Source organism: Periplaneta americana, chromosome 1 (genome assembly GCF_040183065.1).
Source record: "Periplaneta americana isolate PAMFEO1 chromosome 1, P.americana_PAMFEO1_priV1, whole genome shotgun sequence".
Classification (NCBI taxonomy): domain Eukaryota; kingdom Metazoa; phylum Arthropoda; class Insecta; order Blattodea; family Blattidae; genus Periplaneta; species Periplaneta americana.
In genome coordinates this window covers 165,911,129-165,928,051 of record NC_091117.1, presented here as the reverse complement: position 1 = coordinate 165,928,051, position 16,923 = coordinate 165,911,129, and the positions used below count along the sequence as shown (strand labels likewise).

At 35.2% G+C, this 16,923-nt stretch overlaps 1 protein-coding gene across 1 annotated transcript in view; it reads left to right on the top strand.

Annotated features, from left to right (window-relative positions):
* Positions 1-2,164, top strand: part of LOC138708852 (trypsin-like) — a 34,768-nt gene extending 32,604 nt beyond the window's left edge. Inside the window, exon 7 of the mRNA XM_069839106.1 lies at positions 422-2,164. Within this exon, the coding sequence (XP_069695207.1) occupies positions 422-784 (363 nt within the window). The 3' untranslated portion in view covers positions 785-2,164. The remainder of the gene's footprint in view (positions 1-421) is intronic.
* Positions 2,165-16,923: the final 14,759 nt, after the last annotated feature.

Sequence of the window (16,923 nt, the reverse complement as noted above, 5' to 3'; positions counted from 1 at the left end):
CTCATGTTAAAAATGCACGTAAGTTGTAGACGAGAGATTGTTTAACACAGAAATGCAGTGGTTTAGGACTGATAGTTCCAACACTGCGATCGGTTTACAATGATTCAACGCAGGCTGTCCCAGTATCAATGACGTAGCTGGTTGTGATTCCAATCGCCTCCGATGACAATGTTCGCTGTGTCAAAAATATAAGTACAGTCGATTTCAACACAACTCTAGCACCACTGCGATCAGAAGTAATTAAACGTTAGACGACTTATATAATAAAATTATTATTTATTACTGTTACGTATGCTATATCATAATAGTGTCAAATTCAACATCACGATCATCATAATAGTATATGAATCATATTTCAACTCTCCTTTCAAGGAAGATTAACCTCCAAAACAACCTTTTTATAAATTTATATTTGTTCTAGGGAGATTCAGGAGGTCCTCTGGTTTGTGATGGATATCTGACAGGAGTTGTCTCATGGGGAGACGGCTGCGCACGAGTAAACAAGCCTGGAGTCTACGCAAATGTGTCCTATTATAAATCCTGGATTGACAACATAATCAGTAATCAAAATGTATTGATCCCAGTTCCTACCAAGGATACAAGAGATCAGACAAACCATATTGCAGGTGCTACGGAATCTACACTAAGACGGACAACGCCCTTCAATCGCTCTGACAAATCTCCTAACAGTGCTTCTGCTCCCAATTATCATCTCATAACTATTTTCTTTGTAATAGGACTTATGCTATACACTGGTGTTTATTTGGATTATCTTCATGAATGAACAAAAAAATAGTTAATGAAAATATAACTTCCTACTTCCTACACAGTACCAAAATTTCAATTTTCATTTTTTTTATAAAGCGTCCTATGTTAGTGATTGGCGAGATACTGTTGGATGATTACTTAGTAGAATCGACTATTTCGTGGACTACGACTAATCTAGACTAAGGACCGTATTATGTCCCAGGCTGTACGGAGATAAGGTTAGTTGTTCATAGACCTATATTGACGTGACGTCATGTTAGTGCGCGGGGTTGCCAATTTTTTCAGATTGTCAGGAAATCAGTCCTCTATGCAGGAAAAAATTTAATTCTTTTCAGCACGCTTAAGAGGTTAGGTGCAGCTTACAGCAGTAACATTTTTAGAAATATTAAACATTTTTTTTTTCCTTATTTACTGTACATCGTACAATAATGAAAATTGGTATATGTAAAACATTGCCTTACTATACAAAAAAAAATATTTGTACGATTTAAAAAACTACTTATATATTTTTTTTTTTTCAAAATTCAATATGGTGGCAGTTCACTGTGCAGTGATGAAGCTTTTCCCTCATAACTCATAAACTTGTTAACCTTCTTATGTTCTCTCTCTTTTATTTTATTGCTGAAACTCATGTTTACAGTATCATGCTCTTTCAACTACATTCCTTAATAAATAATATATATATATATTTTTTATTTTGTGTTAGAAGGAAATACTGATATTTGACCATTTTTAAATGAATTAATAATTTTTATCAGAGAATCTATCAAAGGTAGAGAAGTGATTTTGCATCATATTGTAGATATGACATGCATAAATACACACAAAAATTTCATCAAAGAATGTTGGATATTTTGGAGTTATGAGGGAAACGCTTCATCACTGCACAGTGAATTTCCACCATTTTGAATTTTGACAAAAAAAAATATAATTTTTTTTAATCGTAAAAATATCTTCTCATATAGCTGGAGCACAGTATTTTACGCTTACTAATTTTCATTATTGTACAAAATACACTAATGGAGGAAAAACAATGTTGAATATTTTCTAAATTTTACTGCTGTAAGCTGTACCTAACCCCTTAATGTCCGGAATTTTGTTCATTGCAATATTTTAATCTGAAATTTCATATTTATATTTCATTATTAGAGATCCGACATAGTTTGCAATGGTTTGGCAGTAAATCAGCATTTGAATAACTTGAGTTATTCTGATGTGCATCTCTTTAAGAAGGAAGCGCTGAATGTGTATTACAGGGCCATTGGCTATTTGTAAAAATAGTTTGATTTCGATTCTTCACTTTTTAAGAAAATCACTTTTCTAAGTCTTAATGATACTTCACATTCAATGTCTTTACTGAAATTGTGAATATATTGCATTGTATTGTATTTATTAACATTCCATGGTATTCATACATTGCTTACAGCTAGAACATGGAACAAGTAAAAAAACTTAATACTAATATAAAGTCTTAATTTATAGTCACAGTCCAAATGAAATATATACAGACGAGATTTACAATATAGTCTGCTAGTACAACACAAAGTTTTAGTATCAATTCCATGCAGTGTTATTGAATGTCATGAATTCACCTACAGAATAGAAGGCGTGAGAAATTAGGTACTTCTTTAATTTGGCCCTAAATAATTTTATGTTTTGAGTTTCATTTTTTATATCGATAGGAAGGCTATTAAAAAAATTTTGCTGCCATATAACGCACTCCATTTTGATAGCACGATAGACTTGCCGATGGAATATGAAAGTCATTTTTTGACGTGTATTTATGCTATGAACTGCTGAATTAGTTACAAAGTTTTCACGATTACATACGAGGAAGATTATTAATGAAAAGATATACTGACAAGCCATGGGGATTATTTGTAGTTTTTTTTTTAAATAGTCCTACACGATTCCCTAGATTTGGCACCTACTATTATTCTAATTACTCTTTTTTGTAATAGAAATATACTATTACCATCTGTGGAATTTCCCCAGAATATTATTCCAAAACTCATTACCGAGTGGAAGTATGCAAAGTATATTGTTTTTAAGGTGTTGATATTTACTATATTTTGCATAGATATAATAGCAAAACATGCTGAATTTAGTTTGGGGGTAATTTATTTAATATTAATTTTTCCAATTTAACATATTATCGATTTTTAAGCCAAGAAATTTGGTTGTTGTTGTTTCTAATAGGGATCTATTGTTAATATAGAACTGGACTTTGAAAATGGTGATGCATTGTAACAAGGGTAATGCCTATTGAAAGAGATGATGCCGATACTGAAAGATCTACCAACTCCTCAAGACTGGTGGGATAATGTTTTGAAGACACGTAGTGTGCCAAACTTAAAGAAAAATGCTGAACACATACATGCTCTTCCTATCAGCAATGCTCATGTGGAGTGAGGTTGCTTAAAATAACTTTTTTCTGAAGTCTTGCTGTAACGCTTGTAAAATGTGTACGAGTATATACACTGTATATACGAAAAGAAGTATGAGCACATCAACAGAATACAGTTTTACAAGCTCACGGAAGCTAACATTCGGTGTGCATCTAGCTTTAAAAGTGAGCAACCCTGATTGTCCCTAGACGCCGATCGAAGACTGCTATGGATATGAAGTGATAATGAAATTGAACTCCGACGAAATTACGTTGATGATTAACAAGGAGAAGCGTGTGTACCGAAGGTCGCAAAATATTTCCAATTTGGGGTTAAAACCGCAAAAGGCACAGAAGAAAATCCTAGTGCAAATTAAATAAATGGACAGAGTTCACAAAGTTTTATACAGGGTGGAAGGTAACCTTTTACAACCCATCACACACATAACAGATCATATCGTTTGGGAACGTTTTGTCAAATAATATTTTTCCATACGACCAATAGTTTTTGTAATATTTCCAGAAAACGAATGTTGCAATGTTGCAACGTTCTAGACAATAGCAGTGTTTACTCCGCGAGATCATTGCACCCCAGCATAGGCTACTGCAGTGATGTCAAAGCAAGCGCTAAGTATGGAAAGAGGAAGGGTTGTGTATATGAATAAGCAGCCTGTTGGATTAAGAAAACAGTGGTGCACAAACTTCAGGCGGAACGTGAAATTTTTATGTCGTTATTTTTATATGGCTTCTTTCTGTTTGATATTATTTATATTGTCTGTAAAACAAAAGTACTAATACCAATTTCTTAATATTGCTGTTGTGTTTTAAATCTTGATAACATAATAAAGAGTTAAGAAGGAATATTCACATAAATTCCATAGTAGTACAACTATACTCTATTAAATGGATGAAACACATCATTCATAAAGAAAGCGATATCCCGAAAAAAGAGATTATGACATGATCAGTTGGAATTGATATTGATGGTACCTTTAGCCTTATAAAAGTAATCAATAAACTAATCAAAACAATATTACAGTACAAAGCAAAGTTACCTAGGTGCTATGTATGTTTTAAGTGAAACTAATACTCCATAACAAAACTCTTATCGCATTATGGTTTTAAGGTGATATTAGTGAGCAACTTCCTATCATCTAAATATTAAATTATTTTCTCGAAATGTGCTGAAGCTATAGAGCAGACATTTTTACAACACATGGACAGACACGTATCTTTTGTTTATGATGTAACAGTAGTTGCTTTGTTAATTTATTTCCTTACAAGCAATTTCCATGCGAATATTTTCAAAATTTTCAATACACTACTTCAGTAATACGTATTTACGGTATATTAGATTTACGAAAACATTCTGTAAGGCTACTAAATAAATAGGCCTATATATGAAAATTTCACTTTTCTATAAAAAAAAAAAAGTTGAAAAAATATTTCTTTTGAATAAAAAAATCAAACTTGTGAAAAATGAGCATTAAAATTGAAACTTACATTCTTATAATGTACTTATATCTCTCAGACAAATCTAAAAATTAACATGGATACAGTTTTAATAAGTTCTCTTCCCGTTATCTATTGAATCAGTGCTGGCCATCCCTGAATATAGCTCGACCAAGCTGCATATACTACCTCTTTCGTATTTCTCTTTCCTTTCCGCTGCAAAGCGCTCAGGCTCTCCTGAGCTCTAAAGCGCGCGCTTGCTCCTACGGGCATCAATTGACATGACTGGCCTATTGAATGCTGCTTCAACCATCTTCTTGACAGGGGGGGTTTGAGAGAATGTACGCACATACCGTTTTGTAAACAAAAACATCTGTTGAGAATGCGGTAAAATCAAAATTTATGTAACCGCAACATGTTAATTACATGAACTGTGTTATTGGTTATCCATGATGAAACGTTCGTTATTGTATCATTTCAGCACTAAATTTAGTACGAATAAACACATAGTTTCCGTTATTTTAAGGCAGTTTCATCAATAATACAGTAGAAATAATATCCAGATACTCACGTTTAGAAAACTGTGGCATCTCGTTGTGTTTCAACTGTTCGAACTGCACGTAGCCTGCAACTAATGACGAAGTGAATTTTAGGGTATCGTTCTCTCCGTACACCTAGCTCGGCCACTTGGTTTGCGTACGTTAGAAACAGTGTTGCCAGCGTGTCACTGCCCCGTTCCCATGCAATGTGTACACGATTATTCACGCGATTTATTCGAAATCTGTTTTATTTTCCATGCAAATATTACTGTAACATGGCCATACATAGCTTACTTTATCATCCTACATAAGATAAAATCCAATTTTGAGCAGTTTCATTAAAAAACTTAATCATAATTTCAAGTTACAAAATATCTTTTTTTTTTCGAAAACCGCCCTTCTGAGAACAAAATGTTATTAGACTTTTTTGTTTGTCATAATTCGAGATATCATATCCCAGATTGTCTTGTAAAAGGTTACCTTCCACCCTGTATTGTGGCAATATCACACTAATAGGCCTGTCCTTGCGAAGAAACTTGAATCTCGTCCTCTTTATGTAGCTACGCTTGTTGTGAAATCGCATCTTCGCAAAAACTGAAATAGGTAAGTAGGATGACTTCACTGTTTATATAAGTTTTCCGCCACCGCGACAAATCATTAATTTTCACATTAGTTTCTTCTTGTAATTAAATTGAAGATTCATATAACACACGAACTGAAGCATTATTATGATAAAACAAAGCTTTGAAAAGTCGACTGACACACCCAGCTTTATTTGTTGTTCTGGGAAAGCTTGTAGTGGACGTACCAGGCTGATTAACATACTACTTTTCACCTACAAGAGATCTACCATATTGAAAATTGACATACAAAATTTTAATACATTATTAATATACATAATTATTTTATTGCATACAATATTTTTACTTGCTTCACATTTTTGCCTACTCATTAAATTTGGCATAGACTACTTATCGTTTGCATGCTATTAACTTGGTATAGTATTCATTTGACATACTTTGTATAATGTACTGACATTTAAAAAAATGAAAAATTATAAAGTAAAATTATGGCCACATGTTTTTAAGCAATCCAAAATGAGTCTCTCATCCCTATGTTGTTGATATCTTTGGGCTGTATGTTGTAGTCTTCTGATAAAAGAATCCCCTAAAACATGAGTTCTCAAGCTTTTTGAGGCTGCGCCGTCCTTCACATTTCAGATTTTCTGTACCGAAAATTTAAAAAACGCTCAAATTAGATTTGGTGGTATTTTTTTTTTTAAGAAAATAGTCATTTAACCTTCCTTACCAGCTTGTAAAAATACAAAATTTGAATAAAATAAATATCTACTCGTAGTGAAAACTTGCATGTTATGATTCATTATAGGCTCCATTATGAATTATTTTAGTTTTACCTTGTAGCTGCACGCCCAAAACATAGACCGACGACGCACCAAGGCGTCGCAACGCACAGTTGGACAACCCCTGCCCTAAAAGATTAATGTTGTTGTTCTACAAATTTACCCTCCATATTTTTTATACATCCGAAACCTCTATAATTTTTAAGCAAAAACAAGTAATCTTAGAAACTATGACAGGAACTACTCGTATTAACAATGTGCACAATATAATATTACAGTAGAGTATGTCAAAATATATGTGAATGTACAAATGAAATAAAGTAGTTGAAAGCAAGAAAAAGTATACCTAAAAGGTTGTATAAAATTAAATTAGATGAAAAATAAATAAGCCAAATACTTTTATTTAAAATAGGTTATTATGTCAAATAGCAGTAGGTAAAGTGCAATACCTATGCCAATCCACCTGGAACCTGTAGTGCAGGCTTGCAGAACTGGGCGACAATTGTGGCGTTACGTCACTTATCGGAATACGTCACGCACCCCTTCCTTCCATCCCCGCATCATTGGCTGCGTTCAGCCGGGACAGCGCTGAGGTAGCGCTGAAATAGCGACAGCATTGAACGCCTTGCTGGCCGACAGCTATGAAATAGCAAATTTCTTTTTGCTGCAAGCCTGCTGCTAGCCAGCGAAAGTGGACGGGGTAGGCAACAACCAATGGTATCATATATTCCGGAGTAGACGGAACAATAGCAGTGTGTTTCTTTGTAAACACAGCGGACATTTTGCAATGGTCGTTCAGGAACTCACAGCTGCTGTAACTCAGCAAAAATGAATTAGCGCTGTCCCGGCTGAACGCAGCCATTGACTTTGTAGGGAAGGGGATTTGTATTCAGTGTCTGTCTTATGTGATTGCGTATGGGCCACAGATACGTCATTCAACGCCGGTGGACTGTGGACGGGAAACCAACGCTTTCCCCATGCTTCCACCCCTCTCTCACCAATTCTGTATCCCTGCTGTAGTGGAAGAAGGTGATGCCCACAAACGGAAGGAAATACAGATTTAGTGTCGATGTAACAATGTAAAATATAGCCATAAAAATAATAATATTTCGATGTTGTGACTAAATACTTGTTAGGTCACAAGAGCACCAGATGCTTCATTAAGAGGTAAGAATGGAAAACCAAAGAATAAAATTGTTATAACCATAAATCTACCTCGGATTCATTGTTTTTGAACTCACATTCCAAACAAACACCACGAATTTGGCGGTACCATGAACTGCCCGTGTTTAAATCTGCACAAGGAAATATCAAGTTGGCTGAAGTTCTGTTTTATATTTTTTTAACGTACAGTATGTCCATAATTTTTTGTAGCGCTCTGTATTCTTTAAGTAACAGACAAAGGATGAGTTGTAAATATTGTTCAGCCTTAAAGACAAATGTGTAGGTACATTCCTTCAAATAACCTTGGGCAGCCATAATATGCGTCATCACCTGAAATAACATCACTGCTTTTGCATAGGAAATATAAATTTATTAATGTGCAATGAAAATTATAGCTTGTACGTCATCACTGTGACAAATTTTGCACCCCTCAAATTTTTTATTCAAGAGCAAAGGACTTCCCACCTTTCCTGTAAACATCTTCACGGAAGTACCCTAAGTCAATCGTAAGTATTACCTTATAGCCTATACGCGAACACTCGGCGCATATTTTTCCGGAATTTAGCGAAGAAAAACTGGGGTGCGCGTATTGTTTGAAATAAGGTTGGTATCGCTTCGCCTTTTTTTTTTTTTTTTTTTAATCTCCTCTCATAAAACTAGGGTGCAGTGGTTATTCGATAGCGCGAAGTATGTGCGTATATACGGTATTCACTTTAATTCACTTCGAATGATTTTTGTGATTGTTCCGAAAACGTATCTTCGACCTTATACTTGTATATTTTGTACATATAACATCACTTCTGTTACAATTTTAAGTTTCTCTCCATGCTTTTAATTGCCTTTTCTTTCCATATAATTTTAACGTTACTGCATCATCATAAAGTGTAAACATAATTACTGTATTTTAAAATAAAATTTCGCCAGAATCTCTTCTTCGATTTCCGTCCCTCACTACCCTTAATACATCTCGTAAAATGCTATTTAAAGAAGCAAATCTAAGCATAGGGCGCTTATAATAATAATAATAATAATAATAATAATAATAATAATAATAATAATAATAATAATAATTTATTTCATCTCGCAGAGCTAAGGCCAGTAGGCCTTCTCCTCCGCCCGGCCAGACTTTAATTCTGATTGAATACAATAAAATTAGCTTACAGTAGTTATTACATTAATATTTAGATCGTAAAACAACATGAAAGTGAATAATGAACGTAATCACTTGTACACCTAAATTTCTTTATATCCTATCTGATTACTTATAATCATATAAATAAAAGTACTTTCCCAAGGGTAGCTTCCATTTGAAAATAATACTGATAACACAAATGTTTATTTTTATTTTTATTTGTTTAGTATGCTGTGTATTTTGGCAGCCCTTATTGAAGGACAGCTACCCTTGTGGGATTTGTGTATTATGTATAAATAATGAAAGTTAGATAAGTAATGTTAGACAATAATAAACATTAGTAATAATAATAATAATAATAATAATAATAATAATAACAATGAGATAATTTTCATTCTGTGATATAGCAATAAAACCATTAACCATTCAGAAACTTGAAACAGCTATTATTGTTAACGAGAATTGTTAGAAAAATATTTCCTTAGTCTATTCTTAAATTGGTTTGATGTCTGACAGTTCCTGACATTACTCGGTAGGGAATTCCAAAGTCGAGGAACAGCCACAGTGAAAGAAGATGAATATGAGGATGTTCAGTGGGGCTGTGGGGGGGGGGAATGGATAGTATTGAGGAGTGTTGTGATCGTGCGTCTCTAGGTTATGGAGGACGGATAAATTTTGAAAACGAGACGCAAGATAGGCAGGAGTGGAGAAATACAATATGTGAAAGAGGAGGGGAAAGACAATAGATTTTTCTACGATCATCTAGACGGAGCCAGGACAACACTTCGAGGGATGGTGTTACGTGACACACATTATGAACACGTTGCAGTCTCTGCGCGCGAAGTAGGCCTAACTCTCAGGTCAGTAAACAGGATGTCACAGTAATCGAAGTGGGGGATCACGAGTGTTTGCACTAAAATCTTTTTGAGGGAAAAGGGTAGAAATTTCTAAACGAGTGGATTAGTGAGAATACTTTTTTGCAAATTTCTGAAACTTGAATGTTCCAATTTAAACTTCTATCCATAATAAATACCTAGGTTCTTTATTCATTCACTGAAAGGAATTTCGGTGCCGTATATATTTTAATCGGAGACAAAGTTGGTATGTTAATAGTGCTTAACAATCGTGAATGACCGACAAATTGACTGTGAGCTTGGTCTTAAATCTTGACTTCGTTAGGTTCATGAAAATCTACCGGTATGGATGTACTGGTGAAAATCACAACATAGGCTAATAATTTTCGCTGCAAATTTACGATTCTTCGGACACAGTTAATAGTTTAAGGAACTGTAAAAGCTACAGAAGTCCTTGTCACTACACGTACATTTCAGTAATGCAGTATGTGAAAGTTCAATTTTAGCTGCAACTCCGGAGGTAAATTTCCTGGATTTGCGGAATGGGGGCGACAGAAGGGCTATAATTTTTGTTGCGGTGCAGTTCTTATGGAACTTAACCATTTCGATCACGATCTTTTGTGATAGAAAACCCTTAAGAATAAATCGAAATTGTTCATTTCGAAATAAATTTATTTACTAAGGCTAAATTACTTCCACTTCCTGCAATTATAATACGAGTTTTTACTCTTACCAGACAGGCTACAACACAGTCAGTCTTACTTGAAGGATTAATGATCACTGGCGATGACGTACCTCTTATTTTAAGAGAATTTCTACAACCCGTTTCAGCTCACGTTACCCGCGGCGTCTTCGTGAACCATCCGTTACGTCATACACTGTACAGTCGCGAGAGAATATTAGTCTATCAGTCTAGACTAGAGCAGCGTGAGGGACGTGTCTACAATCCGTTGAAGCATTTTAATACTGCATTAGTGATTTATTTAGTTGTAATATCATTGAATACACTGTGCATTCAATCAAGTTCAGTTTAGGTTTTATATAACCGAATCCATAAGATAGCCTGATGTACTGTGTGGAATTTTCAGGGAAGGATTGCAATTGTGACAAAATATAGAAACTCCTCCAAAGAAGAAACCATCCCCGAAAGTGTACAATTCTCAAAGCAGGAAGATAACGTATTGAAATTTTGTAGAGAGGAAAAAAGGGCGGGTCTCATTCTACATTTAGCAAAAGCAGTAGAAAGAGCAGCAAAAGCCGTTGGGGTAAGCGAAAAAACAATAAAAACAATCCATTTTGAATCTTGCGTACACCACTTTTAACACTTGAATATAAATTAATTGATGAACTAGTGGACTTACTCGTGTTAAACATATTTAACACGAGTAAGTCCACTAGTTCATCAATTAATAAAAACAATTTGTGAAAGAGTGTGAAAGAGCAAAAAAATAGGAATTCAAATATTACCTCCCGGTAAAAACCCAAGACGCGCAAAAGTAGTAGAGCTAGATGACTTTGACAGGTACTACAGACGTCAAGGAATCCTGTTATATTATGATCGCTTCCATTCTACTGTTGCATGGTATGCGAGAGCCTACGTACTGTCTATAACATTGCAACACGTACTGTACCATGTTTCCTACCCCCGCAACTCCCTTGCCACGCAAAGTCACCGTAGTTATGATGTAAACAGAGACGGTAGCGACATCACTCCGAGTGGTAACGTGAAGTGGAACAGATAGTACAAAGAAATTTGTGTTAAAAACAGTCTGAGTTAGTGTCGCCCGCACACAGTAATTCACATAAATCTTTAAATTTGTAATTAAATTACTTTATGGAGAGTTACTTTATATCTAATTGAGGTAACACAGATGTGTCTAATTTTGTGTCTTTTGAAGAATAATTCCTCCGACATAATAGGACGACTTAGACCGTTTCTCGAAACTTGAGTCCATACTACAGAATAGTCACTGGCATCTAGGTGACTAGGGAACTTTTGACATGTATGCTTGAAACACTGCCCAGCGAATAGGGATTATAAAGAAAGGACACTGAGTGAATTTTCCTGTGTTTTGTTTCTCTGTGCGCCGGCGTTTAGTTCCTTTTTTTATTTTATTTTAGTAGGTTATTTTACGACGCTTTATCAACATCTCAGGTTATTTAGCGTCTGAATGAGGTGCAGGTGATAATGCCGGTGAAATGAGTCCGGGGTCCAACACCGAAAGTCACCTAGCATTTGCTCATATTGGGTGAGGGAAAACCCCGGAAAAAACCTCAACCACGTAACTTGCCCCGACCGGGAATCGAACCCGGTCCACCTGGTTTCGCGGCTAGACGCGCTAACCGTTACTCCACAGGTGTGGGCTTTAGTTCCACTTTCAAGCGCTAGAGGTTAGTGTAATCGAGCGTACGCTAAGATAATAATTGAGTATAGAGTTGAGACACAGGATCCAAACATCGCCTGCCTTATTGCATAATCCAGTAACGCTTTGCTTCAAATAAATTCAAGTTAACAGCTTTTCCTTATTTCTCAGTGACAAACTAGTTGTAATAATAATTTTTTATATTTCAGATATAATAAATTATATTATAAAATAATATAATACATTATAAAATTAAGTATCAAATTCGTTTAATATTTGTATATAATATAATATAGGTATATGGTTTTACTTCTCATAAGAGTTTTGTTTTCCATTTTCAGTGCTATCAAATCATTACATTTTTAATTGTTGTTGGGATGAACGTCTCAACTCTCATTATAAAGGAACTCTAGAGTCTAGACATTACAGTTAATGACGGATTTATTATTTTATGGATCCAATTTATTTTATTTGCGTGCATAATGTACCTAGATGTATTAATTATATGTGTTATACTTCCGCTGTGTCAACTGCTAGCTGGTGTGATGTCAGCGCCAACTCTAGGGGGAAAGCAGAAACTCACGCTCTAGCTGGCTTGAAGGTCATTGAAATCAGTCCGGCTATATCAAAGGTACCGACGCGAAGTGTCCATACTTAATTACCTATACGCTGCACGGCCTTCTTCATAGACTATTTTTGTATAAACCATGATATCACCAGCGAATAGGGATTATATAGGACTGGCATTGAGCGAATTTTCCTGTTTTGTTTCTCTGTGCGCCGACGTTTAGTTCCACTTTCAAGTGCTAGAGGTTAGTGTAATCGAGCACACGCTAAGTTAATAATTGAATCACTGCCTGCTGGCTCACATCCTATAATTATTTATATATTTATTTATATTTATCACTATAATTATTTCTACACATTTAGTATAGCCAAACCAACGGCAGTTACTTGCTGCGCTCTAGTGTCGAAACTAGACAATAATGGTCCACGCGAAACTCAATGCTAAGAAAGAGGAATGAGCAGGCATTTACGCATCGATAAGATGCGATCCAGCAGGCAGTGAATTGAAGATAACAGTTGAGACCAACGAGTTAGATACCATAGAGAGGCTAAAGACCTCTGATAAGCGCTCCCTGCGGAGGCCAACAGTACTATGGATCGTTCCCTACAAAACATGGCGGTCTATAGTACCACCAGCCTCCGCAAGGAGTGCTTATCAAAGGTACACTGCCTCTTTGAATAATAAGGTGTCCCGTAGTTTCCAATGAATACTTTATTTCATATTATTGTATGATACACTTTCAATAATAATATTTCACAACATATATTTTATTATTATTATTATTATTATTATTATTATTTATTTGTATTAATTGTAGACTTGGGTCAGTGGAAGAGCAGGCCTTAACTCTGCCAGGTAAAATAAAATAAATTATATTTTTCGGATACATCAATAATTAATTTAAACATTTCGCTATAGGTTTTGTAAAAAGCTGAGTAAAAAATGAAAATGTAATAATTAAGACTTTAAAATTCCCAAAAATGTCTCATTCCCTCGGATTTAAATGAAATGTACCGTAAATCATAATATTCGTTGCTGGATAATTAAAGCCACTCAATACAGGTACCACTGCCCCAGAGAATTATGAGATAAGACGGACTGAGCATAAGCGAAATATTTGTATTTATATTAATAAGTTTGTACCATCCAGAGTTTAGTATTTATTGTGTTTATAGGGCCCACTCCATTTTTCTTTTTATTAATGCGTAGGGCTCTTCCTGTTAACAAAGGGGAAAGTTAGCACTTTCATCACACACAATTTGTCATTATTGTTCAGAATAATGTAAGAACAGTTTTATCCTGCAAAAGCCTCTCCCTAGTTGCGAGACACGTGAGAGATCAATATTTGTTTCAAATTATATTAGACTACACGATGTCTTCATCACGCAACAATATTTGGTTCAAATTATATTAGACTACATGATGTCTTCAACACGCAACAATATTTGTTTCAAATTATATTAGACTACACGATGTCTTCATCACGCAACAATACTTGTTTCAAATTATATTAGACTACACCAGTGGCGTATACTGGTTTAAGGGTCTGGGCTACCACTGACCCTATTATTACACAAAATATATTTTAAAAACCCTATAATAAAATTCCTTACCTATTTATATGTGAATTCCAGACGTCTTGATTGGGACGAAAATACTTTGATGACTTCGTCATTGAAATTACAGTTGGGCCGCTTGCGAAGTTTCTGTAGAAATGACTTTTCAATTGACATCAGTGCCAAGCCGGATAAACGTTCTTATGTATGAGTTGATCTACAGTAGGATTTTATTCTCTTCAACGCAGAAAATGTTCTTTCTACTGATGCTGACGTAGCTGGTATTGTCACAATTAATGTTGCCAATTTAAGGACTTCAGAAATAACTTGGTTCAGCTGGTTTTCATATATGGCAGATAATATTTCATGGATAGGTTTGTTCGAAAAATCAAAGACTTCTGCTGAATATATTACACTTAATTCATTTTTCAAACGTACTTGATCAAAGTGACTGTTATAGGACTGAAATAATTTGTTTAGTACCTCATTCGGGAAGTTTTCTCTATAAGCAGAAAATTTTTGAGAATACAGAAGATGTGTGAACTGAAGCTTTCCATAATCAGAAAATCTGTCAGTAATTTCCATGTGCATACGATCTAGTATGCTGTAGTACAGCTGCCTGTATTTCAATTCATCATCTCCTTTTCTTCGCTTTAATGGTGGTTCCATTGTATTGGCTGAAGAATTTTCATTTTCCATATTACTCCATATGGACGGAAACCCACTACGTCTGAACTCGGATATAGTATGTTTTAACTTTGATACCTCTTGCAAGCAGTATGCTATGTCTAGACTTTTTGTCTGAAGAATATTGTAGAGCACATCTGTATGTGCGAACACTCTAGCATAGACTTCAAGAAGAAATATATTCTGAAACTGTGTGAAAAAATACAAATATCCTTGAGCCTGCACAATTACATCATCATCCCAGTTTTCTTCAGAGTCATTACAAATGATATTTTCAAAGAAAGCAGTCAGTTGTTCTCTGTATTCCTTTATTGTATTTAAAAGCCGAGATGTAAAATTCCATCTAGTTGGTGCTACTTTTGGGAGTTTCTTTTTCATAAATTCCTTGAGTTTTTCTGATCATTTAGGAGATGATGAGAAAAGTGCAGCTAAACCCGACAGTGTTTTGAAAAAAATGCGGCATTCTGGAATGGATAAAGTAGTTTGTTGCAAAACTAAATTGAGAACATGGCTGTAACAATGGACAAATAGTGCTTGAGGATACTTTTCTTGAACTTTTGTTTTTAAGCCATTAATATTTCCCGCCATAACTGAAGCACCATCGTATGTCTGTGCAATTAACTTATTGCCGACATTGTATTCTGCTATAACACCTTCCACATGCTGAAACAAAGCAGCAGCAGTTTTGCCCGAACTGACATTTGTGAATCCTATAAACCGTTCTTGAACATTGGCAGTACTATCGACGTATCTTAAAACAGTGGACAATTGACTCTGATTAGAGCAGTCACTTGTTTCATCAACAACAATGGCCGCAAAAGGTGCTTCTTCTATTTCAGATTTTATGTTCTTTATCATAACCCCACTTATAGCAAATATTGTCATTCTGAATTGCGGGAGAAGTACCACGGAATACTGTTGAACTCTCAAGATGATTGGCCAGTAAATGGTCAAATTCACTTAAGGAACTTAAATATTCAATATAATTTCCTCTATTGTCTGATTCCACACTCTCATTATGACCCCAAAAAGCCAATTCTTGTTTTCCTAGAAAGCAGACTGCGTTAATAAGACGCAGTAAAATCTCCCGATTTTTTTTCACAAGAGCATTGTGTTGGTTGATGTGTAGAGCTTTTTGCTTATCTAGCTGTAAATCAATTCTTGTCTTCCCAAAGTTTGCAAAGTTCATGCTACTATAAATATGAGCTTTTGATTTGTCGTGATTTAGGACTGCCGTTCGAAGGGAGTTCATATTAGAAAACCCCTCTTTTGACCACACATTAGTTTCGCGGCTAAATAACAAACATGGCCAGCAAAATAGTTTAGACAGTTTAAACTACCACACAACCAATTCCACTTACCATATGATGTTGAAGTGAAATGGCGTGTGTACTCACGCTGTTTTTCTTTTACGTCCATGGACAAATTTAACTCAGGAGTTGGTCTTTCCATTTTCACAATTTCAACTTTCTCGTTGTATGTACTACGGTTAAAAGGCACTTTTAATAAACCTTCTATTACACAGTCATTTTCAACACAAACCTCTCCAGAAACTTGTTCTGCCATATTTTTCACAATATCACTTAATTGGGAAATTAAAAACTTAATAATTCACAATTAATATAACTCTAAGACACTCGAACAAATCACAAATTTAAAATAATGCACTGCAAGAACACAATCACATTAATGAGCTAGCGTACTAAGCTTATTGTTGCTTCGCGCCTTCCAAGAAACCGATCACGAGAGCGGCAACTCACCCGCCCACACTACACGATAGAGACTGAAAGGAGTGGGGGACGGGCAGTTGTGCGACGTGAGCGGAACGGTCACAGGCTACCCTTCGCAGCAGCGGTTTCTCCAGTGATGCCGCCTTGACAACTTGTTTCTTTTCGAGAGCAGAGAGCGCATATAAATCTAACAATTACTTTAATTTTAATTACTGTGGTAAAACTAATACGGTAATACAAAATTATTACATTATGTTATATTATAAACTTTTTCTTTTGTAATTTCCTTGGGCTACCGCCGGTAGCCCCGGTAGTCCGCAAAATACGCCCCTGGACTACACGATGTCTCCATCACGCAACAATA